This window comes from Phoxinus phoxinus (assembly GCF_949152265.1).
Source record: "Phoxinus phoxinus genome assembly, chromosome: 2".
Taxonomy (NCBI): domain Eukaryota; kingdom Metazoa; phylum Chordata; class Actinopteri; order Cypriniformes; family Leuciscidae; genus Phoxinus; species Phoxinus phoxinus.
In genome coordinates, this window is record NC_136877.1 from 19,198,231 (window position 1) to 19,223,395 (window position 25,165).

General features: G+C 37.0%; 1 protein-coding gene across 2 annotated transcripts; it reads left to right on the plus strand.

Moving 5' to 3' along the window:
• Positions 1-24,249, plus strand: tdrd7b (tudor domain containing 7 b). 2 transcript variants are annotated; one of them, XM_079604334.1, is made up of 18 exons: positions 22-180; positions 4,093-4,299; positions 4,385-4,529; positions 5,777-5,899; positions 7,025-7,214; positions 10,000-10,082; positions 10,565-10,788; positions 11,944-12,512; positions 12,815-13,004; positions 13,527-13,638; positions 13,720-13,922; positions 14,553-14,687; positions 15,035-15,118; positions 16,159-16,293; positions 17,122-17,232; positions 18,049-18,563; positions 19,214-19,374; positions 21,401-24,249. In XM_079604334.1, the coding sequence occupies exons 2-18, from the start codon at positions 4,093-4,095 to the stop codon at positions 21,619-21,621; spliced, it is 3,408 nt and encodes a 1,135-aa protein (XP_079460460.1). In that variant the 5' UTR covers positions 22-180; the 3' UTR covers positions 21,622-24,249. The 2 variants fall into 2 exon arrangements, with proteins under 2 accessions (XP_079460461.1, XP_079460460.1); XM_079604335.1 differs by lacking the exon at positions 5,777-5,899 and having other exon boundaries at positions 1-180.
• The last annotated feature ends 916 nt before the right edge of the window (positions 24,250-25,165 follow it).

The window sequence follows — 25,165 nt, forward strand, 5'->3', positions numbered from 1 at the left end:
ATGCGCGTTGTTTGTGATTAAAGATGGGATGGTGTGACTGTGAGTAGCTTTCAGACAGCGGGACTGTCACACACTGCCTGCGGGACACACCGCGAGGAGGACACCGGCCGCGACCAGTGTCAACTGTCAAGAGCCAGTCGCTGTCATCTTAACCTGACCGAGCCACATACACATAGAGCGGTAAGACTCAAGACATTGTGGGAATTTCTGGTCTCGCCGCTTAATATTTAAGCAGCTTTGGTGGAAGAAATAGGCGCGCCCGTGTGTCAGTTTATTTCTACTATTGTAACTTTGATGGACAGTGAGCTATTCTGCGAATAATCACCCGGTTCAAATCAGTAAAATAAAACTGAAACACATTTAAAACAAGTTTATAGTGAGATATGCGGGATTGTATGTCCTTAGGGAGCGGACAACGCACGCGACAATAGTTGGCCAAATTCTTTATCACGTTCACTACAGATCATGCGTTCATTTTATGTCAGCTATCCTGCTGTAAATACACTAACTTACATAAAACGTTAAATAAATCAAGTCATCTAAGTATAAAAGATCTGTGTAAAATATATAAAATAGTTTTTGATGGCGACTGCTGTCAACGATAAAGGGTGTGTCTTTATCTGTCCTGAAAACAGTAGCACGTCGACGTTCCCTAACGTGTCGTTCACGCGAGCTGTGACCTGTCGACTCTCAGTACTTTCTCTTTCAGTTTATGCGATAAGTTATGCTCTCGTTGTCATGTCAATTACCTGGAGCTTCATGGTTTAGGTCTATGGCATTTATTACAGACATGATCATCTACTCTATAGCCCAACTGTAGTGTGTTATATATATAAATTCACTAAACGGCAACTTAATCATTACAAATGTGTAATTACAAATTAAATATGCTACATACAAGTCTCAATAGAAATTACATTAAAGTATGTTTTAGTTAACATAAATGCTTGTCAGAACATTTAACAGTACACTTTAACCATATTTCAACCCTGGACCACAAAACCAGTCACATGGGTCACAATTTTGAAATTGAGATTTATACATCATATAACAGCTGGATAAATAAGCTTTCCATTGGTGTATGGTTTGTTAGGATATGACAATATTTGGCAGAGATACAACTAAAATCTGGAATCTGAGGGTGCAAAAAAATCGAAACATTGAGAAAATCGGCTTTAAAGGATAATTCCGGTATTTAACACCTTGAGTCTATATTGTAGTTTGTTTTGGATGAACAAGAGTGGTGGACAACATTTTTTTGACAATGGTTCCTCTCTCGAGTTTTTGACTATAAAAGAATTGGCCATGGACCCATTTAACATTGGAGTCAATGGGCATGTCCGAAAATGTCATTAAAACAGCCAATAATGTTCGTTTACAAAACTGTTAAACTCACAGAGTGGTTAGTGGTGTTCGTTGATGATTATAAACAATATATCGTCGCAATATATGATTCCAATCCGTTTATTTTGCTATAGTGGAACTATTTTTTCAACAATGGGATTTTACAAAATGATGAATAAAACACGACAGAAACTGTATTTCGCAACACTTATTGGTTCTGGAACATCAACTAACATCACTAATCACTCGGTGAGTTGCACAGTTTTTAAAAATAATGTTAAAGGTTGTTTTAATGACATTTTCGGACATGCCCATTGACTCCAATGCTAAATGGGTCCATGGCCAATTCTTTTATAGTCAAAAACTCGAGAGAGGAACCATTGTCAAAAAAATGTTGTCCACCACTCTTGTTCATCCAAAACAAACTACAATATAGACTCGAGGTGTTAAATACCGGAATTATCCTTTAAAGTTGTCCAGTTATGTTCGCGATTATGCTGCATTCACTCACAAATATAAATGTTTTATATATTTACGGTAGGAAATGTAAAAAATATCTTCATGAAACATGATCTTTACTTAACATTCGAATGATTTTTGGCATAAAAGTATAATCGATAATTTTGACCCATACAATGTATTGTTGGCTATTGCCACAAATATAGGCCTACCCGTGCGACTTGTGACTGGTTTTGTGATCCAGGGTCACATATAAGTAATTATTAAATTACATATAAATATGTAGGCTAAGTTCTACTTAAGTGGTTAAATAAAAGCACAATTTGTTCAACTAGTTGCATTTAATACGTGTAAAATATAATACATTTTAATTTAATTGCAATATGCAATTAAGTGTCTGAAAACTTTTCAGATCACTTTTAAAGTCTATTATTCATGTAAAAGTACTCTTTTTGGAACTATGCTAAATTGTTCTTTTTTCACAAGGGTTTGAATCTGGTCTCTATGTATACGCTGATTTAAACTGCTGGGGTTGGCTCTGACTCTTGCTTTCTTGAACATGAGAGAATAAACAACGTGAATGTGATGATCCATTCATGCTGAGTAACTGTCTGGTTGTGACCAGCTAGTCCTGAATACAATGTGCATTGCTCAGTTCATTAGTCACATCAGCAATACCTCCATATCCCTGGAAGAATAAAATGACATAAAATGACAATAGAATAGCAATTGCATGATCTTAGTTAATAGCCATTGGTTAGTTGGACAAAAAAAGACTTGATGCGGTTTGTTTACTCAAAAGAGTTTAACTGTTTGTCAGCGATCAGATAATGTCATTGTTTTGTCCAGTAGCTTTCTATGTGTTCGATCAATAACACTCTTCAGCATAGAGGAGATCAATGCAGGACCTAAAGCTTTAACTCATAAATCCATTAACAGTCAAGTATGACCTCTGACCGGCTAGCCTCGTATGTTCTTCTAATGTGGCTTTTCAATGATCTGTTGGGGTGAAATTGTTTTATTGGTATCAAATGAGCCACAAATATGTAGTACACAACCATTCAAAAGTTTGGGGTCAGTTCAGTACAATATATTTTTCAAAAAAAATTAATACTTTTATTAAGAAGAATTATGCATTAAATTGATCAAAAGTGACTTTAAAGACGTTTATATTGGTACATACATTGTACCAATAGAAGTTTCTATTGTGAATAAATGCTGTTCTTTTGAGCTTTCTATTCATCATTTTATTTATTTATTATGGTTTCCATTAAAATAAGCAGCACAACCGTTTGCAAGATTGATGATAATAAGAAATGTTACTTGAGCAGCAAATCAGCGTATTAGAATGATTCCTGCAGGATCATGTGACTGAAGACTGGAGAAATGATGCTGTAAATTCAGCTTTGCCATTACAGGAATAAATTACATTTGAAAATATATTAAAATAGAAAACAGTTTTAAATTGGCATAATATTTCTGTCGTGTGTGTGATTAGTAGCAGCGCACGAAGAAAACGAAGAGGATGTAAACAACAGTATTTATTAGACTGTACAAAACTCAGGAAAACACTGGAATAATCACAGGAACAACATCACACAATATATAAACGAGAACCACTGGAGAAACTGAAACACGGCTTAAATACAAATGGAGCTAAATGAAACACAGGTGAAACTAATCAGTGCCTAAAGCGTAATATCATATAGTTATACATACCTTTTTAATTGATTATTAAATGGTTTAATTAAGGTTTATACATGTTAGTTTCCTTGACAGAGTTCAAGATAAATCTTTTCATTACTACTGGAGCTGCCAGTTTGTTAAGTTTCAATTCTCAATGAGTATTACACAGCAAGCACAAACTACGGAAAAGAGGCAGACCTTTCGGCGCACTCAGTATCTGAATTTACTCACTCGTTTTCATTCACTCCTTCAAGTGGACTAGCTTATATTAGTGGAGAAATGTAGGGAATAGTGAATGAGGGTATAGCAGGCGATTTCAAACACAGCTAGTAACTCAAACTAGGGCATAATCAGTAACTATGGACACAGAAAGGAATCACAGGAAGTAAACGGAAGGAAATAAACAGTCCACAGAACAGAATAAACCCTAACAATTTCTCAATATGACTGTTTTCTATTTTTTATCAAATAAATGCAGCATTGGTGAGCAAAAGAGGCTTATTTAAATAAATTAAAAAAAACATTAGGAAGTCTTACAGACCTCAAACTTTTGAATGCTGGATTCAAGACTAAATCTAACACTTACTTTGTATTGTTTTTAAGATGGCGGATGAAGAACTGGTGAAGAAGATGGTACGGGCGGTTCTCCAGTCCAGTAAAAATGGCGTGTCACTGTCCGACCTGCAGGTCGAGTATAAAGACCTGACGGGTGAGCTCATACCGTATAAGCAGATGGGATATGCCACACTGGATGCCCTCCTGCACAGCATGCCTTTGGTCGTGAAACTGGATAAAGGGCAGTCTGGAGAGGTGAGACTCTCACTTACCTTTTCAAATACACTAATTCAGCAGGTAAAGGTGAATGCTAAAATGTTAAATGGTTAAAAACCCATAGGTGGTGTGCCATGCTACCACAGGGAACGAGATGACCCACATTACCAAGTTTGCGGCCCGTCAGCGCACGGCAAAGAAGGCCGGCCGGCCTCAGATGGTGAACTGTCAAATGAGAGTCAAACTTGCAGCTCCTCTTGTACTGAATGGTGAGACTCGCATCAGTTTTGTTTATTTCAACGGTGGACCGACGCAACACTTCTTGTAATGTGATAGCCGGAAGATGGGCTATGGGAAGACATCATATAGATAATGTATTGACTGTCATACTAAAGTACTTGAACTGTAGTGTGTTATTCAATTAAGTTAATTTATTTTAAATGTACTAAATTGCAACTTAATCATTACAAATGTGACCCTGGATCACAAAACCAGTCATAAGTAGCACGGGTATATTTGTGGCAATAGCCAACAATACAATGAATGGGTCAAAATTATAGATTTTTCTTTTATGCCAAAAATTATTAGGATATTAAGTGAAGATCATGTTCCATGAAGATATTTTGTACATTTCCTATATAAAACATTTATTTTTGTGAGTGAATGCAGCACAATCGCTAACATGGACAACTTTAAAGCCAATTTTCGATTTTTTTAAACCCTCGGATTCCAGATTTTCAAATAGTTGTTTCTCGGCCAAATATTGCCCTATCCTAACAAACCATACATCAATGGAAAGCTTATTTATTCAGTTTTTGATGATGTATAAATCTCAATTTCAGAAAATTGGCCCATGTTACTGGTTTTGGGGTCCAGGGTCACAAATGTGTAATTACAAATGTATTTAAAATACATGACATACAAATTTCAATAGAAATCAAGTATATTCATTTTATTTTTTAGTTTACAGTTTTTGTTGCACAATTGCGACTGTAGACGCATCACTTCTTTGAATGTGTTATCCAGAAGACATTATATAGAGGGCATCATCTAATGTCCTGTGCATCTGGTGTCTTTTTTGGTTGTGCATATGGCCTATTTAAACTCCTCTGAGGATGTGTGCACGGTTCTGGATGTACTAAGAATAAAGCTCTGCATCAGATCATTCAGATCTAACAACAGTTTGCAACTGTTCTGGGAACTGCAAACTCACAGTCCGCTCCGGCATTTTCAATCTCACGCCGTCCCCCGATCAGTTGCTTGCCATGATACAGCAGAAAGCCGGCATCTGTAATTGACCTAGAGAGAGAGGAAGCGGGAGAGAGAGGGAGGTCTGGAGACTGCGGTGTTGTGGAGAGGTACAACAGAGCCTGCGTGGCTGTTCAGGGGAGGATTGTCTGAAACGCTTTCTTTTTTTCTTTCTTCCTTCATCTGTTATTTACTGACTCAACTGCCGCTGCTGTGGTGATGCTCTGCCTGGTTCTCTCATCTTAGCTCATTGTCCGCTGTCTTGTAGAAACTATCAGCCTGTGGAGTCTCAGGAGGGCTGTAGACAGGGATAAAGGTGTTAAATTGCCGCCGCCTCTCCATGCTAGGCCAGTTGGACATCTCGCACTTTTAGAAAGCAGTCAGCTGGAAGGTATGATGTCGTTCTGTTACAGTCAGGTTAGTGGTATGATGTCATGCTGAATGTATATGAGACGATATGGGTTTTAAGTCATAGTAGTCCCTCTCCGGTTGACTAATATTATGTAAATGTACTGTTGTTGCATTCCATATGCTTTGTTTTCAAGAATGTATATAGAGGAGGGTAATATTTTTGTTTCATGTCCTATTTTCTAGTGATAATGCTGCTGTGCATTGGGTTTCCAGAAACTTCATGGTTGTTTTGTTGGAGAATGTGCAGAGTAACACCTTAGATTATCTGATAAAATGCACTGATTTGTTGTGATTGCTTACAATGCTGTTTGATTAAAGGTATCAGCTAGATTTAAGCTCAACAAAGTGACATAGCTAATGTTTTTATAGTTAGTCTGATGACTTTTAAAGGGATGTTTCACTCCAAAATTGAAAAATCTGTTATAGTTTAATCTCCCTCATGTTGTTCCCAACATGTAATGTATGATTTTTTTCTTTCTTCCACGAAACAAAAATTAGAAATGGAGCACAAAAGGAGCAAAAGCACCATAAAAAGTGGTTCATATGATTCACGCACATTGTTCCAAGTCTTTTGAAGCTATATTACAGTTTTTGTAACAAACAGACAGGTATCTAAGCCATAATTCACTGAAAATCTTCACCTGACATATAGCTCTCCTTGATGAGAGAAGTCGTCATATCTGATTCGTGAACAATTTGTTCTTTTTAGTTCAATGGTTTTTTTCAGTGAACCCATTGAACTAGTTCACTAAACCAGCATGAATGGGACTGATCTGGTCTCAGGTTACGCTCCTATCACCCATTGGAGGAGAAGATTTTGCATCCAGTGTAAACACAGTGTGATATCCTGTAATAATACTGTGCATGTGAGAAAGTGTGCTTTAATGGCGGTATGTTGACATAAATTGCTATTACAAGCAAGCAAAGACACCAAGGAGACAGTTTCTCACACACTGTAAATGAGTCACAGGACACTCAAATTCTGTCATAATTCTGTCTTGTTGATGGGGCCTAATAGACTCAAAACTATGTGTATTATTTTGAGCTATGATTATATTTTGTATAATACTTTTTTGATTTAGATATTGTCTCATCTCCTTCATAGCAAAGCCAAGGACATCTCTGAGACAGCCCGATCACCGAGGACGTGTGGGGCGAGGTGGAGGTCGTGGAGGGGGTCATGGAGACACTCGCACAGGAAGCATGAGGGACGCCCAGCCTGATGGGAAGGGCGGCAGACCCCACAACACCCCCCCAAACACACCCACAAGAAAACCCTCCCTTCCTTCAGAAAGGTGAAAGACTCAAAATTGTGTCAATTGGAGCTGATAGGTAAAATGTATATATATTTTCGCCAGATTAAGAGATACATTTATAATTTCAAGTAATTAGAAAGACAATGAAAAATCATATATTGAAAGATTCATGTACAGCTGATACTTTCTTTAAAAAAAAAAACCATTATTTCAAGCAAGTGCTCCCATTGTGTGAGGAGCATTTTGATGAGCAAGTAGCTGAGAATACAAATCAAGTCCTAATGAGTAAACAGAAATGCCAAGCTCTTTATTTCTTCACAGACTCTTAATTTTCCAGTTAAGCAACTGGTTGTCTCTAGCCGTTGATGCTGTCTGATTTAATTGGCAATAACAGAGCATTTTCAGTGTTGTCTGAAACCCAGTGCTTGTTCAGCAATCGAATGGAGGGTGTTGTCTGTGTGTGTGTGAGAGATCACATCAGCCAAAAATCATTGAGAGCAAACAACTGACCTCACTCTTTAGAATTGTGTTCTGTATCGCTTACTGTGGCACACACACAATGGCTGTGAGGGCACAGACGAGGGTGGCAGAGTTAAGCGGTTGTACTGGGGTTTGTTAATCCTCCCTCCATTCTCTGACAGATTAGCCATTCTAAACCAGTCCACAATGAATCAGCACTTTCTCTTTGGTACAAAGTGAGGGGGATTTTGGTTCATCTGACACCTAGAATCATATGCAATAAGACCTCCACACCCCTCCCTGCTTTATCACGCTGCAGCACTTTGCCAAAATGTCTGCTTTTCACCATTGTATTTGTTGTATATTGCTAGAAAACTGTTCTAGGCTATTGTGCTGTATTCGGCCGACCAATTAATTAACGATTAGTAGGATAACCAAGCAATAACAAAGTATTAAGAAGCAAATTTGTATTCACTAAGCAGTATTTGCTATAATAGTATTATTTCTGTAACATAATTATATTTTGCATCATTTTCCTCTCATAGCTTTTAAAGGTATAGTTCACAAAAAACAACAAAAAAATGTTCATGTTCACCTTAGTGATTAAAGTTGTATGTAATATATGTATTGAGGGGTGGCGTTTAAGATAGTGTTGACTTGATATATCTTTAAGATAGAAAGTCGTATACATCACCAGAGAGAAATCTGTAATTTCACAGGAAGATTGAGTTAAGATATTTCCATTCAACATATAAGGATGAGTCATTCACAATAGCCAGTTTCCATCCACTTTTTGCACTGTTTTGTTATCAACAAATTTAATATGTGTAAAATATATATATATATATGCGTACATTTTTGTTACATTTGCTGTCTCCAGCCTGTTTTCATCCAATTGCCCCTTTACCGATAAAATGGTATGCGTAATGATGTCATCCCTAAAAAAAAGCATTGTCGCATACAGTTTGTTGTATCGCTAAAAAAAATCTGCCCTCGAGTCATTTCCACACATAATTAAGCGTATATCGCATTATATTGTATATTTCGCATCGCAAATATTTTGTAAAATGCAGAGAGTAATGAGACAATTGAAATGCGCCAGTTTACTGCTTACTATCTTCACGAAAAAAATAAAATATTAATCAGAAGATCATGGTGAAGTGGGACAGCTTGTCTGTCAGGACTGCATGTAAATGCATTTATGTGACGAAGCCCATGGGTTTGTACACAGGGCAGCTCATTTGTACTCTATGTAAAATTAAAGATCCATAAAAAAGATTGGTACAGTAAAATGTTCGCTCAATAGCAACAGTCTTGAAAGTATAGCCTTGAATATGCAGTCAAGCCAGTCACATATTGACGTGTCCGAAAACGCATGTTTTCAAATCATTCAAACCCAAAAAAAGTTATTCGGTCTGGTTTCAGAGTTTCAGAGTTCAATAACATCAAATCGATCAAAAACATCAAATTGCTGCAATGTTTTTTTCTCTCAGTGACAGATGCAGCTGTAACTTTTTATTTGTGTAGGCCTATATTTAACTTTTTTAAATGGCATAGAGCTGCCGTCTTAACAATTTGAAATATAATTTAGAGCTTTTTGGATTCAACCCACTTTATTTTTCTTAAAATTTGTTTGAGATAAAATTACCGTATACGGTATATTACATATGAATAAATTGTATATAAAATTATTTTGTTAACAAGTGTCATGTTTGTGATTGTGTCAAGCAGCCATATCTTGCCCATGAAATCGTGATGCAGATTTACAAGGCACTATATTTTCCTCATCCATTTTGAAACAAAACTTTATTATAAAATTTTATACATAAAAGTATTTTTATTGACAATTATCATGTTTTCATACTTCGTTATAAAGACTATTTATATCAGTACTTGATCAAGCAATATTCAGAAACAGGTGTAGTTAGCTATTATTTTTCTGATTCACTTTTTTTAGATTGTAAAAAACAGACAAAATTACAAAAAAATGTAAGCATGCTCTGCAGTTTAGCTCTTTAAAGCAGGATGGACTCGGATTGGCTGTCAATATTTTTATTGTTCATCAACTGGAAAAAAATTGTTCGAAAAGTAATGCCAATGATATCGTTCCTCTCTGCCGTTATAGTTGTGGTGTGGACTCTGCTATTCTTTTATATTTTGAAAGATTTTTAGAACTATATCTTTATAGTTATCGTTATAGTTAGTTATCGTCATTGGTGTGAACGGCCTTAAGTTGTAATCTTGCAGTATACAAGTATATAATCATTATCGTATATAATCGTTCCAAAAGGGCATCTTTTATCAACAAATGTATATTTTACAGATATTACCTGTTCTATAATCTCGTGGGTTTTTTTTCTTCTAGATCAGACAAAAGGATGACCCTTCCCTCCAGATTTCAGAAAGAAGTCCATACCCATCTCTCCCGAAATCCACAGCAGAGCAATGGTGAGTATACGTTGGGTGGAAAAGTGTTACAGTAGTTATGTAGACCGCCTAAACATTCTTATCCACAAGAAGCTCCTTTAAAGGTTACAATTATACTGGAGTCCATAGCAACTTCCTCTCCCAGAAAACATTCCAGGCATGGGATGTTCATTAAGGATGAAAAGAAAACAGTCATCTTCTGTCTCAAGCATGAACAAGCTCCTGCTGTTACACAGAGGGACATCGCAGGTCAACATGCATTCAGTTCTGAATTCGGATGTTGCTGTTAGTTATATCTTAAAGCGATAAAATTGTCAGTAATAGAAAGTCATATTTGTTTTGAAAGACCTGAGGGTGAATACAAAAATTACCCTTTTATGTGCAGGAATAAGACATTATAAATATTGTTTAGTGGGGGGCGCTTCTGTTTATAGTTTTAGGTCATGGTTTGTCAATGCAGAATTGTTACTAAGCTGCAACATTTATGTTGTTGATATCTCTAGCTCCTTCTAACCTGAATGAAAACACAACTCCAGCAAAACCCAGACTGCCTCATTCGGCACCTTACAGTCCCAAGCTGGTGCAGTCCCGTCTTAAAGAGGTTCTTAACAAGCACAGCAATGGCCTCTGGGTATCCAAGCTGCCTCAGCTTTATCGAGACCATTATAAACAAGATCTACCCAGCGAAGCCCTTAAAGATCTGGAGAATTGGACTCACATTTGTACTGTAAGTTTACAGATATATCCTGATTAGCCCAAGTCTGTCTAATGTCTTTAGGGCACATAAGTTAGCATTATGTATTAATTGTGTAATTAAAGGGATCAAGTCATGAGAATCTGTTTATGAAATTGTAAAAAATGGTAACTTTCAAAACGTAAAATGTCCTCGCCAGTCCAAAAAGACCATGTATTAAAACTAAAGGCGTTTTCACACCTGACTCGATTGGAGTGCTTGTTTTAGAACATGGCATGTTTTCTCCCTTCCCTTCGGTTTGTTTAGGAATATTTAATGTGGCAATCACACTTGGATCCGCACCAAAATAATCAGTCCAAGATCACCTGAACAAGGTAGTCTCGTTCTGATTTAAAACAGACTCTGTAGCAGTTCTCTTGTAGTGACATAGCAATCCAACTCAACAGACTAACCAAACAAGCTTTATGTAAAAAAACGGAAGTGCCTAATTCTGTGGGTGAGCACATTACTTAGCATTACTGCTTCATCTTAAAATGTCCAATACGGGTGAAGAATGCAAGAATGCTGTCCTGACAAAGCCTTAATTTCTGCTCTAACTGATCAATTATATATGATATAAATATTAGAGTGGGAATCAAGGCTTATTTATACTGTACATGTGCATGTGTAACGACAGCTAGTCTGAGCTACAGTAATATGTCAGTCCATCTTGATGAATGACTGGAACATAAACATGTTCACTCTTATCAATGAAAGGACAGTTTTGCTTACATGTGACATGCATAAACACATTTTGAGACAGTCTGAAATGTTGTTTTTAACATAACATGTAAACCGAATAAAGGAGACAGTGCACAGCAAACTCTAAAAAAATCTACAGGTCTGAAACGTCATTTTGAAAACAAAAATCCAAACACAGTAATCCAAACCCCACATTTCCTTGTTCTGCTGTTCCTTGTTCTGATCCTGGCTGTGTTTAGCACTTACAACTCACTTACACATTTTAGGTCAGAGAGAGAAGGGAAAAAGGTCAGGAAAAACAAATTTACTATTTTGGCTCAAAAAGCTTAACTAACAAAAGAGGGCCACAAAAAAAAAAGAAAACAAGAAAAATTAATTATAATAGTACATTAGCTCTGTGTAGTTAGGCCTCGGAATAATAATGCTGTCTTTTTGTTTGGTTTACAGATTGAGAAACCATGCAGCAGCAAACCTCAAGAGTTGCTTCTGTACCCTGCTAAAGAAACTAGCCAGATTACCCCACATAGTCCTGCTACACCCTCCACACATGACAAATCCCCATCTCATCACAAAAAACCTCAGATTCAAAGACCATCTTCCACCTCCAAATCAAGCTCTCCGGCATCCCCCAAGGCTCTATCCGCAGACCTCAAGCAGAAGCTTGGAGAGCTGCTCTTGAAATACAGCAGTGGTCTGTGGGCCCACGCTCTGCCTAAACTATATCAGGACACATATAAATGTAAGCTACCAGAGTTTGTGCTGGACCACCTCACCCTGCTTTCAGATATATGCACGATTGACTACCCCATGCCAGACAACCCCAAAAGAGCAATTCTGTATGCAAAAGTAGTGGAGGATGAGAACCGTAACCAGTCGGGATTGTCTGGCTCAGAGACGAAAGAGACAACAGAGCTCCGTTTGAGCAGCCAGACTGTTCACCCTCTTGTCATCCCTAGAGAAGAGTACCCTTCTGTCCTGGTGGTTGAAGCAAGTGACACAAACAGCGTCATTCTTAGGTGCGTTTTAAGGTCACAATCCTTAAGAAGTTCATGAGAGGTATGACCCTTGTCATGCCTTGATAAATCTTGTATAGAACTAGAAAACAGATGGCATTGTTACAAATTTTGCATTTTGGAGTGCCAAAGTTTGGTTCCTCAAGAAAAAAACACTTTTCTGCTTCATATCAAATTGGTAATAATGTTTCGATTAATCTCAGAAGAGGTTGGATTGGATCAGAGCTTAGAATTTTTGGAAAACCTGTGGAAAAGTTGGCGGCCACTGTTGTACTTACTGTTGTAAAGTGTGTGTTAATATGTAGGTACATAGGTGAAGGTTACTCCAAGGCGCAGGAGAAGTTAGAAGATGAAATGAGAGAGTTCTATGGGCAGGATAGCACCAAGATGGCTCTGACCTCACCATTACCAGGTCAGCTGACTGCTGCACGTGCTGAGGAAGAGGAGGAGATCATCCGGGCACAAGTGTGTGAGGTCATAGCCGACAAGGTCAAGGTGCGTTATTGAAGATCACAAATGAGTATTGTAGTATAGCGTAGTGGTTCTCAACCTTTTTAACTCCACGGCTTCCTATTGTCCAAGACGATATTCAAAGGACCCCCATATAAGATATTTTTGGTATTTCTGCTGTAATGACAAAGCTGCTTGTTTTCAAATAATTTCCATGACTTCCAGGTCTAGAAGTCATACTTTTGAAATTCCGAGTGACAGTTGTTGAGGTATTTCATCTTGATTTTTAGCTGTTATGGCTATTAAAAATCTTGTTTTTGTCTTATTAAAAATAATTTTAAGCTATCTAGTGGCCCCCTTCAAAGTTTGCTGAGCCCCCACTAGTGGGTCCTGGTCCCCTGGTTGAGAACCACTGGTCTAGTGCCGTTTATAGTAAATTGTTATGGTTTTCTGGTGAAGAACCGAGGCTGTTTTGATCTGTGAGAAATTTGTGTAATATCTTTGTCATAAATAAGGTAATGCTCTGTTAATAATTATAACTGCACTTGTATGTTGATGTTTAAACAGGTGTACTACGTGGATCATGGCTTTTCCGAAGTCATCAGCAAGAGCAAACTATTTGAGTTACATAAAAAGTTTTATAGATTGCCTTTCCAAGCCACCAAATGTAAACTGGCAGGTAAGATTTGCATTCAGAACTCCCTGTGACAAAATAGTTTCACATTTGATGTCAAATGTTGCCGTTATATTAATGTTTCAGGCCTGGAGTCATTCAGTCATGAGCAGGCAGTGCTGAAGAGGTTTGAGTCCATGGCCACTGGGAAGATCTTATTGGCTGAGATATTAGAGCGCGAGGAAGTGCCTCTGGTGGTGCTGTATGACACATCACAAGATGATGATATCAACATCAATGCTGCCTGTATGAAAGCTCTGCAAGACAGATCCTTAGAGAGTCCCTTAAAGGTAACTAAAACATAGAAGTGTATGATATTACATTCAATGAAACCCTCTTATCCAAAATGTACTGTGCTGGCACCATGGGACAGATGCCAAGGTACCTCAAGAGTACCATGGTAGTGTTAAGGTAGCATGTACAAAAAGCTTGAAAATATCGTCACACAGTACTTATACTACTATAGTACTTATACCAATTATTTCAGCACTTTTGGAAAGACATTTGGCCAAATAAAATTTGAGGACTGTATAATCAATACACTACCAATTAAAAATTTGGGGTTAAAGTAAGATTTGTTCATGTTTTTGTGATGTTCAAGTCTCTTATGCTCACTGAGGCTGCATTTATTTGATCAAAACAGTAATATTGTGAAATATTATTAAAATTTTATACATTTAAAATAATGTGTGTGCGTGCGTGTGTGTGTGTGAACATTTTACCAAGTACTTTGTAAACTGAATTTTTCACTTTTTATCAATTTAATGCAACTTTGCTGAATAAATTATTCTGTAATTCATTCATATTTATTAGTATTCATTTCTTTCATAATCATACTAAAGCAAAACAAAAAAAGTAAGTTATATTTTTGGGCTTTTAACATATAAATAACATATACCGGTATTCGTATTCTGTCGTAGGTGAACAGTGCCTATATGAATGTGAGTGTGACCAGCGTTTGTTCAGACGGGACGATCTACTGTCAGGTGCCCTCCAGAGGCCTGACTAAACTCAACGAAATTCTGGAGAAGACTGAAAACTACTTCCATTCCCAGGTAACACAATTGCAACAAGCATAATCTCCATATGTGTAGCTTCAAATATGTTGCTAGAGACTTCTTCAGAGGAGGCGAGGAGATAGACAGATTGGGATTATGGGATTAGCAGGCATCAAGTACATAATCCCTAGTAAACAGTTACCTGCTGGCACAGATTGTGTGATAGAACGCCTAACAATGTATATATCCAATTGTTTTAAATAGTAATTGTTCTTTGTTTACTGCAGTATATTGCATATCAGCACAATGTAGAGCAGTGTGATGACCATTTTTATGATATGTATCCTCATCCTCCTCTTGTATGGCAGACAGGATATGCTCACGTATCTTTTTCCCTGTGAAAGGTCACATCAGAGTCACTGGTTTCACGGCCTTTCTGTGGCAAAAACTGTTTGGCTCGATTTAAAGGCAAATGGTCCCGAGTGGAGGTGAGTCTGCTGTGAATTCCAGAGTAAAGAAAAACAAAATATATATATATATATTATTATTATTATTTTTTTTAACATTTACTTAACATTTACTTACATTTTACTTTTTTATGTTGCCACTCATAATGCTAAAATGGTTCTGTGTGTAGCTTTGTTGGTAATGACATCAGAATTCTGTATTAGTGCATAAATGAATCTCTTATACTACCTTTCAAATATTGAGATTTTTTTTTAAAGAAAATTATACAAAATTCAACTAAGATGTTTTTTTTTTACTTCCTATTATCAAAGAATCCTGCCATTATGTATCACTGTTATCCCCAAAATATTAATAATAAACAACATTGATCAACATTGATAATAATAAGAAAAGTTTCTTAATTTTTTCATGCAGCGAATCTGCATATTAGAATGATTTCTGAAGGATCATGTGACGCTGAAGACTGGAGTAATGATGCTGAAAATACAGCTTTGATCACAGGAATAAATTTAATTTGAAAATAAATAAAAATAGAAAGCAGTTTTTTTTATTGTAAATAATATTTCACAATATTACTTATTTACTCCAGTTTTTATCAAATAAATGCAGCCTTGATGAACATATGAGACTTCTTTTAAAAACATAAAAAAATCTTACTGACCCTAAACGTTTGGGCAGTTCTGTATATATAATATAATATAAAAATGACATCAAACATAAAAATAGCAAACTACTAATATTTTAGTTATTGAAGCCACTATAATTTTGTTAGTTGTTGCATGATGGCGTAATGGTCAAGTGAGAGAAGTTCATAAAATTATCCTACCTGTAATTATGAGTTTGACAAAGACAAAGTCAGTGGTCTCCTGATTATAGTAATTCCAACATATTGTGAATGTGAGTACAGCTTAAATTTAAACTCACTACATCATTGTCTGGTTCCTTTATTGAAAATTATAATTATTGTTGACATAATCTGAGCTGATCTCTTTAAGCATCTCACAAATATCATTCCTAATGTGTCCGTACTATACCTGTGTCCACTGTGGTTTTGTCCTAGATAACTAACCTGCACGGCAGCCGGGTGCTGGACATCTTGTTTGTGGATGTAGGCGTCCAAGCGTCGGTAGAGGTCATTGAGTTGAGAGAGATCCCCCCTCCTTTACTGCGTGACCTCATATCCACCCCGACCCAGGTAATGACGACAAAGAGAAGTTGACAAGTGTAGTGGTTTGTGACAGCAGCTTTGGGTTATTTTTGCATTTGAATTACAGTATGTGCCTGAAGGAGAGTAGCTTGTTTGTAAACAGTAATGTTGTATGTTAAAAGGATATTTGACCTCAAAATGTCATTATTTACACTCATTTACTCGTGTCGTTCCGAAATATGACTTAATGTTCGGCAGAATGTCCAGACCACTTTTTTTCTCATATTAACAGCATTCACTTTCATTTTATGAAAAAATAGCAGCATAGACATTTTTCTATAAATATATAACGAGAACAAAGAAGTAAAAGATTAAAAGATGAATACCGGTAGTTTTTTTAGATAAAATACATATCAAATATATGCTACATAGCGTACACAGCTGTATACTTATAAATACATATCAGCGCATATTATTAAATATTAATGAACATATACATGCATACAAACGAGAAAAAAAACTAAAAAACACAGAACAACAAAGCCAAACAGGTGAGGTTTACCATTCCTATAACAATTACTGTTTACTTAGTTGAGTATGTCTTTACGTTCTTTATACATCAACCACTTTTCCAAGTGCATTTTAAAAGCACTCTTATTCATCTTTAGAATATATGATAAGCTCTTCCATTACCAGGATTTCTTCAATAATTCCAAACCATTTGTTTACACTTCAAAGTAGTATCTTTAAGCCAGTTCCTAGTTATAGATTTTTTTTTTGCAAGCCACAAGAAGAATCTTACATAAATTAGAATAGTAATGTGTGAGTGAACTTGTTTAGTGAGCTTGTTTGTCTGCCTCTTTTGTCCCTCTGCAGGCGCTGAAGTGTTGTTTGGCAGATCTGCCTGTGGGTGGAGGCTCATGGACTCCTGATGCTGTGCAGTGGCTGAGAGACACGGTTCTCCACTGCAGTGACTGCAGTTTGAAGGCCAGTTAAATACTAATGCTGCTCTGTTTTCACATTTACATTTCATCTCACTTTATTTGCACTTAAGATACAAGCATAAAACTGAGGCAAAACTGAGGCGGGGCTAATTCACATATTCACAGAACCGCGTATACTAAATGAGGCAAGGGTGTAGAGTTACATTCAAGCTACTTTATGGCATGAATAATTTTTTTCCAAGGATAGAACATTTAAATATAATTAAAAAAATATTTTGGTGATCAAAGATGAGTTTTAAAGGATACAATTATTGACTAGAGGGGGACTACTTTAAGTATCTAATATATCTATTGTATTTCTACTTCAGATTCATTTTAATTACATACATATATTTGTGTATGGTTTTAGTTAACAATAACAACACTGACATGATCAAAGAGATATGTAAGTGGGTTACTGCATTCATGACGCATGGAAGGTTGTTTCTGCCACGTAATAAAAAAAATTGCAACTTTTTAAATTGCAACGAGTTATAAAAAATATCAATCTCGGAATCCTGACTTTTAATTTGTAATTGCAAGTTTATTTCACGCAATTCTGAATTGCGAGAGAAAAAAATATTTTTATGAGAATAAAAGTCGTAATTACCTTTTTTATTTTGAATTCAGTGGAGGAAACAAGCAGCTCATGAACCAGGAACCTTGACTAAATTAAGGATTAGCAGTTTGAAGATGATGGTTTGCCGTGTTTAGGACTGTATAATATATCCGGCCGCTCAAAGTAATGTGCATTGTAATGACACCTAAAAGAACAGCAGAAAAAAGCACTAAAAACATTTCATGTATTATTTTTTTCTAGATCACTAAAGTGGATGAGAACAAACGTCTCGCTCATGTTTATCTTTTCACCAGCAAGAACTTCATTGACACAAGCTGCAGTTTAAACCAACAGCTGGCCGACTCTGATCTGTGGAACCACCAGAAGGATGTTTTCTTAAGCAGCCGAGGGCCTTCAAAAGCCCTCAACGCCGCGTCAATCCATGCCACCATCCAGACCTCCAGCCTCAGCACTGATAAAGCCTCACACACACCCAAGAAGATGTCATCAGCGCTGGGGAGCCAGGGCACACCTCCAGGCTGTCCGCCTAAACAGCTGGCTCTCCCACCACTGCTGGAGTTGCCTGAGATTGGGCAGAACATGGACGTGTTTGTTTCAGTGGCGTGCCATCCGGGCCACTTTGTGCTACAGCCATGGCAGGATATGTACAAACTGGTGGTTTTAATGGGAGAGATGATTCTGCATTATAATAAGATGGAGGAGAAACCGTTTAAACCGGAGAAGAACCAGGTTTGCGCTGCCAAGGTGGAAAACAAGTAAGTGTCTGCATTTGTGTGCGCGTCTAGGCCAGGGGTGTCCGGTCCTGCTCCTGATGGGCAACTTTCCTGTAGAGTTCCTACATATATGCCTGAAAGTGATCCTGGTTCAAGTGTATTCAAAGTCGGCATGAAATGGAAGCTACAAATAGTCTTAAATCGCATTAAACGGCTTCTCGAAACTAGAAAAAAATGTATTTGTATTAGATATTTTGTCCATGAGGAATTGATTGGATTGTTGGATCATTGTGGTTGCTATATTGCTGTGATGTCATGTGAGTGACAGTTTGTTCCGCCCTCATGGCAGTAGTAAAACACATCATCAGAGTAGAGAAGTCGTTGCTAGAGAGAGGGGGAGTTATTTTGTTTAACGATTACTAGGGCACATTAATTAAAAAAAATGATGTGCATGGATAAATCATTTATAATAAATTCTGCAATATTACATAACAACAGAAGAACTGTCAGTTTTGATTTCATGGTGACTTTAATTTGGGCTAGAGCTGAACTCTGCTAGGCTGGACACCCCTGGTCTAGGGAGACTACCAGCATAAAGTCTGATGTAAACCCTGCACAGAGAGACATGGGGTATTTCAAGTGTTTTGTGAGGTCATATCATGTGACCACTCATCCTCTGTTTGATTTTGCAGCTGGTACCGTGTGTTGGTGAAAGGAGTTCTGACCAACGGTCTGGTCTCAGTGTTTCAGCTGGACTATGGCAAACACGAGCTGGTGAGCGGCACCCAGCTCCGGCCCCTCACCCAGGAGTTCTGCCAGCTCCCCTTCCAGGCCATCACTGCTCAGCTGGCTGGTACACTTCATTTCCTGTCACTTCATTTCTCTTTCATTTACTGAAAAGCCTGTTTTAGACTTCTAGTTCATCAGCTCTCAAAACCCATCTATCCATTATCATGACTTTTTTCCCATGATCCCATGCAGTTCTTGTAAATGTTCCTTCAACAATATTCAATAAGCTCTAATGATGAGAAAATGCTGTGTGTGTGTGTGTACTCGTTAAAATGCTCCAATAACAACAACCGATACCATGCAGCATGTGTTTGTTTCCAGACAAAGAACCACAGACAACAGAGAGTATAATGGGGATAAAAGAGAAGACTGTCTATGAAGTAAATGTATCTAATTAGTGGAATATTAAACAAAATATAGTAACGCCTATATAGCTGTGGAGGTGCTAAGCGAAAAACTCACAGTGGATTGAATGCGCAGCGGCACAGACGTTGAGTGAAACCCTTTTTCACAGACATCAGTGAGAAGTTTGTAGTTCGGTCAGATATGTAAATGGCAAAGAAAGTAAAACGATGCATGTATTACTAATGTTAACTGACGAGAGAGAGAGAGAGAGAGAGAGAGAGAGAGAGAGAGAGAGAGAGAGGGTACTTCTGTTGAATGCTCTTGATTGCTGATCGTTCACTCAGCACGTCATTTGGATTAAAACTAAATCGTATATGTAAGTAAAACATGAACTGTTACGTGATTTATGTATAACGAGCGGTTCCCTACATTATTACATTATTATCACGTTCAAATTGAATTCCCTTTCACGCCTTGCGCTTGAACGGACATATTCACACAAAATTATGTATAACGTCCATCTTGGCGTGTATCCTGGTAAACACAGTCGGTTAAATAACGTAAACAAAGAAAGTGCATAGTACAGTTGGCTATATTGGATCCGTGCATTCGGTCTTAAAGGGACAGCAGCCTAATAAACCTTCTGCTACCGTTAATCAAACTACAAAAGACAAAGTAATCACTCACTGCTTTTGACTGAATGACTTTTGTAACTTTATAAAGATTAATCGGTATTTCATTTATACAGTATTATTTCACATTTGATTACTATATTTAAATTTCTGTCCCTGAAAACTTCTGTTAGACCTACCTGAAAAAGACACAAACCACTGTTTATTTCATTTGTAATAATTTAATATATTTAATATGCCCTTCTTTGTTCTATTGTGTTTATTTGTGCTATTTGAAATTTGTTTATTTGTTCTTATTTTATTACTGACTGCTTGTCTATTAATTAGGCTAGTAGTTTTTGCTGTAGTATCAAAATGATAATAGAGAATTGTTGAAAAACCTTTTAGCAGGCTTAATTAAGCATGAAAACAACTGAAGGAAATATATATTTACCGGTACTAAGCAAATTAAGCCAACTAAAATGATATATATTCTTTTGATTTCTTTACCCAATAATATATAAAAAAATAGCAGTGAAAATACAGGTATCGGTATTGGCAAGTACCAACAATGAAAGTATCGTATCGGACTCGTTCTGGAAAAGTAGTATCGGTGCATTGCTAATATTTATATTTATATATATATAATTTTTTTGGGCAAGGACACATTAAATTGATCATCAGTGTCAGTAAAGACATTTGTTACAGCACAATTTCTATTTTTTTTTTTTAAAGCTGTCTTTTGAACTGAAATAAATCACCAAATCAGCATATTATTGTTTTCTAAGGAATCGTGTGACACTGAAATATGTAATGGTTGCTGAAATTTAAATATAAATAATAATAAAAAAATTGTTTTCAAAAATATGGAATGGCTGCTGAAAATTCAGCTTTGTTATATTATTTATATATATATTAAAATAAATTAGCTTTATTAAACTTTTTTTATTATATATATATACGATACAAATATATATATACAAAGTCCCTGACTCACATGGGCTGCATGCATGATGTGAACCTCACACCAGAACCGCTCCTTGTTTTCATGCATCTACTTCAACTATGACTTTTTGCATTCTGTTATGAAACAAAAGCAAAGTGCAGATCTAAAAGTGTGTCTGATCTTTCCAGGTGTGAAACCCAGGCAGTGGTCTGAGGAAGCCTCCATTGTGTTCAGGAACCACGTTGAGAAGAAGCCCCTGGTAGCGCAGCTGGAATCGGTGCAGGAGGCGTCACAGCCCTGGGACCATAAGGTGGTGATCTTCTTGGTGGACACTTCACAAGAAGAACGGGACATTTGGCTGCATGACATCATGACTGAACTCACTGATGAAATGACCAACGCAGCGTAGAACCCCCGGTCAAACTTTAGGGTGCTCTTGTAAGGTTAAATTAAATTAAAGGTTTATTTTTTTCAAATGTAACTTGGACGCAGATCTGCGCAAGCAAATGTGAATCATAGAGGTTAAATGTACTTTAAAAGTATTGAAATTCATAATAACTTATGTTAAACTAGCAGGCTAGCAGCACCTTTTCATGCTCTTCGCTAGCACTGTTAACTTGGTGAGAGAGTAGGTAATGCACTCCTAGGCTATTGCCTTTAACACAGCTGTGGAGATCCATCGTCAGTGAATTCAAACTTTCATCTTCTATTGGACCTAAAGTTAAATCATGATCACAGCTGTACCAAACCCTGATGCGATCAATCATTTCCCATAATGTATTTGAAAAGCGTGTGAATACATTATGCAAGTTTGACTGTCCAGATGATGTGATATGTGGAGGCATGCTTCATGCGTTTAAGGATAGCATGTTACAAAGCTGCCAGATTACTACTTTATGGTCCAAAAGAGACTAACAACGCACAGTGCTCTAACTTGCACAAAGCTGATAGTGTCATTTCAAAAACTGTTTACATGAAGAAGATTTTTGGAGTCTATAATAGTGTAAAAGGCAGGAGGAACGGCACAAGCCGTCCACACTCTAGACGTATGTGTTTGAGCTCTGGTTTTTAGCGTTATTTATTTAGCTTTTATTTTATTTGTGTCTTACTAATAGTGTAGTGAAGGCATGGAATGTTTTGGGTTTGCTTCAATGTGACCATCCAATGTATTTAAGGTATTTTAAAAGAGAACTCCGGTCAATTTTAACATTGAGCTCAATTTTTAGTAAATTTGGAGTGCTGTCAATACAGAGAACAAAGAGAAAAATCGGTGTTGCCTACACCGTGTTATCCCCTTTTTAAAATTTGCACCCTATTGACTTCAATGGGGTCTAATTTTAAACCTGCTTTTATTTCTCTTATCATCCTTGATGTGTCATACAAGTGCCCAGCCATGTTGAGTGATTCCTTCAGAGTGAACACGAGTGAATCTGACTGCAGTAGATGTGAAAGATATTAATAAAAATGTTGTTATATCAGCCAGCGCACATACCTGTATTTAGTTCCTGTTTTCGGTCGAAGTCCAAAGTAGTCGATTGTCGAGTTCACGCGCGTGATCATAGGTAACTAAACCCAGAGAATGTCTAATAAGGGGAGAACTGCCACTCTCAGTAAACTTCCGGCTCCTGAACTGGTTGCAGTTCCACTCTGGTTCCATATGAGGGCGCTCACAGGACGAGTGCAGAATGAATGGTGGTCTATGGAGCTATACCCCTCAAAATCCACTTTTTTGTCTAGTAATTTGAATGTTGTATTCGAAAGGAGATGCAAAGAAATTGCACATTGCTGGGTGTTAGATTTTTTAGAGTCACTTATTTGCTTTAAAAAGTATTTCAAAAAGTCAATGACGTCATACACATCGTACGACCAGAGATACTGCTTTACGGCAATCCTTTAGTCACTTTGGTGTTTTCGCACTCTGCACTTTCTTTTCTCTCGAGGCATCGTCAACACAGCTGACACATGTAAACACACGTGGCTAGAAGAGTTTCTGCTAGAAGACATTCTGGTCCCGCTTCAGATGCCGCGATGCCATCAAGCGGTATCTCTGGTCGTAATCAGTCCTTCACTGACCAATCAGCGTTCATTAGCGTGTTATGGGCAACAACAACTCAACCTGTAAGAAATCGAAAGGACATAAGTACTCGTTCATTCAATTTTCGACCTATAACCCATGTTGAACTTGCAAAACCTACAATCAAATCTGAGATTTCTCAACGGCAATCGGGTGAAAGAGACAAATTTAGCCGTCTAGCCCCATAGACTCCCATTCATTTTGCACTCGGGCGATCGCCCCCAGTGGAACTCTGGTGGAACTACAACCAAAAATTCGGTACAATAGGACTTAATAGGGAGTGGCCAGGCTCTCCGTAGACGGGCTCTGCTAAACCTATGCGCGTGAACTCGACAATCGACCGAAAACAGGAACTAAATACAGGTATGTGCGCTGGCTGATATAACAACATTTTTATTAATATCTTTCACATCTACTGCAGTCAGATTCACTCGTGTTCACTCTGAAGGAATCACTCAACATGGCTGGGCACTTGTATGACACATCAAGGATGATAAGAGAAATAAAAGCAGGTTTAAAATTAGACCCCATTCAAGTCAATTGGGTGCATATTTTAAAAAGAGGATAACACGGTGTAGGCAACACCGATTTTTCTCGTTGTTCTCTGTATTGACAGCACTCCAAATTTACTAAAAATTGAGCTCAATGTTAAAATTGACCGGAGTTCTCCTTTAATAGTTTTATTACCTGAATATGAATTAGACTTAAAGCTAAACCATTGTTGGCATGTAGGATTTCACCTGTGTTTTAACTACAGATGCTTAATATTTTAGAGATGAAAGTGGAACAATCACTGGTTGTAGCCCTATATTTAAATTTAATTAATATGGCTTTTTGGTCTTATTGTGAATAAAAAAAAATGTCTTTGCAATCTTTTATCAAAAATTAAATAGCCTGTTCTTTCAGCTGATGCTTGGGGTGGGCGATATGGCATATTATATATATATATATATATATATATATATATATATATATATATATATATATATATATATATATATATATATATGTATATGTATTTTTCAGGATCACGATCTTATCACGATTCTTTTTCATGTTGGTTTTAAGTTTTGCAAGTAACAGTACAGCCAAACTAATTTCCCTATTTTCAAAATTTTGCCAAGGTAACAAAATCACAGACCATGTAGGGGTGGGCGATACGACCAAAATCTTATTTCACTTTATTTATTTTATCTTAGTTTGTTATTAAAAATAAGAATAAATATGCAAATTACAAATAACATGACAAATTCGATATGAGATACAAATTAAATAAACAGTAGCATACTTTAAGTTTCTTTCTACCGTTGGTGTATTTGACAGTATTCAAGAAATTAAATAAACAAATATAAATATAAAACAGATTTCACTGTATTAAATATACACTGATTCTTATTAAAGCTGCTAAAGTTATTCAGTCAAGAGCAGTGATTGATTTTCTCGTAATAATATACGATAATAAACGACTGTGTTTAAGTAAACATTGTGTGTACTCGACAGTTTAAACACAATAAGACGCGAAAGTGAACCTTACGTTCAGTAGCCTATACTCACGCGTTGTGTGACAGGCTTTTAGTGTGCGCGCGCTCAGAAAAGCGTATCTCGGAACAGAGTGCGAATAAAAAGTTTAACAGGCAAGGCATGTGCAAATCATAAACGTTAGTGATTATTAAGTGCAATGTCACGTTGTGTTGCTACATGTGGCATTGGGACGGGGGCGCCGCGCCAGAACTGCAACTGGTAGAACTAGTCCAGTCATTTTATGAAAAAAGGTAGGACAAATTGCAACAGAAGCAAACTCAACTGATTTTGTATCCTCAATGAGTTAGAAAAAAAAGCCTAGAAGAATCCCATTAGGGGAAAGTTTAGAAATAAGACC

Coding starts and splice junctions, on each gene's coding strand:
- tdrd7b (XM_079604334.1), top strand. CDS start 4,093: ATGGCGGATGAAGAACTGGTGAAGAAGATGGTACGGGCGGTTCTCCAG. Junction 4,530..5,776: donor AGCTCCTCTTGTACTGAATG/GTGAGACTCGCA, acceptor GCTGTCTTGTAG/AAACTATCAGCCTGTGGAGT. Junction 18,564..19,213: donor GCTGCCAAGGTGGAAAACAA/GTAAGTGTCTGC, acceptor TTGATTTTGCAG/CTGGTACCGTGTGTTGGTGA.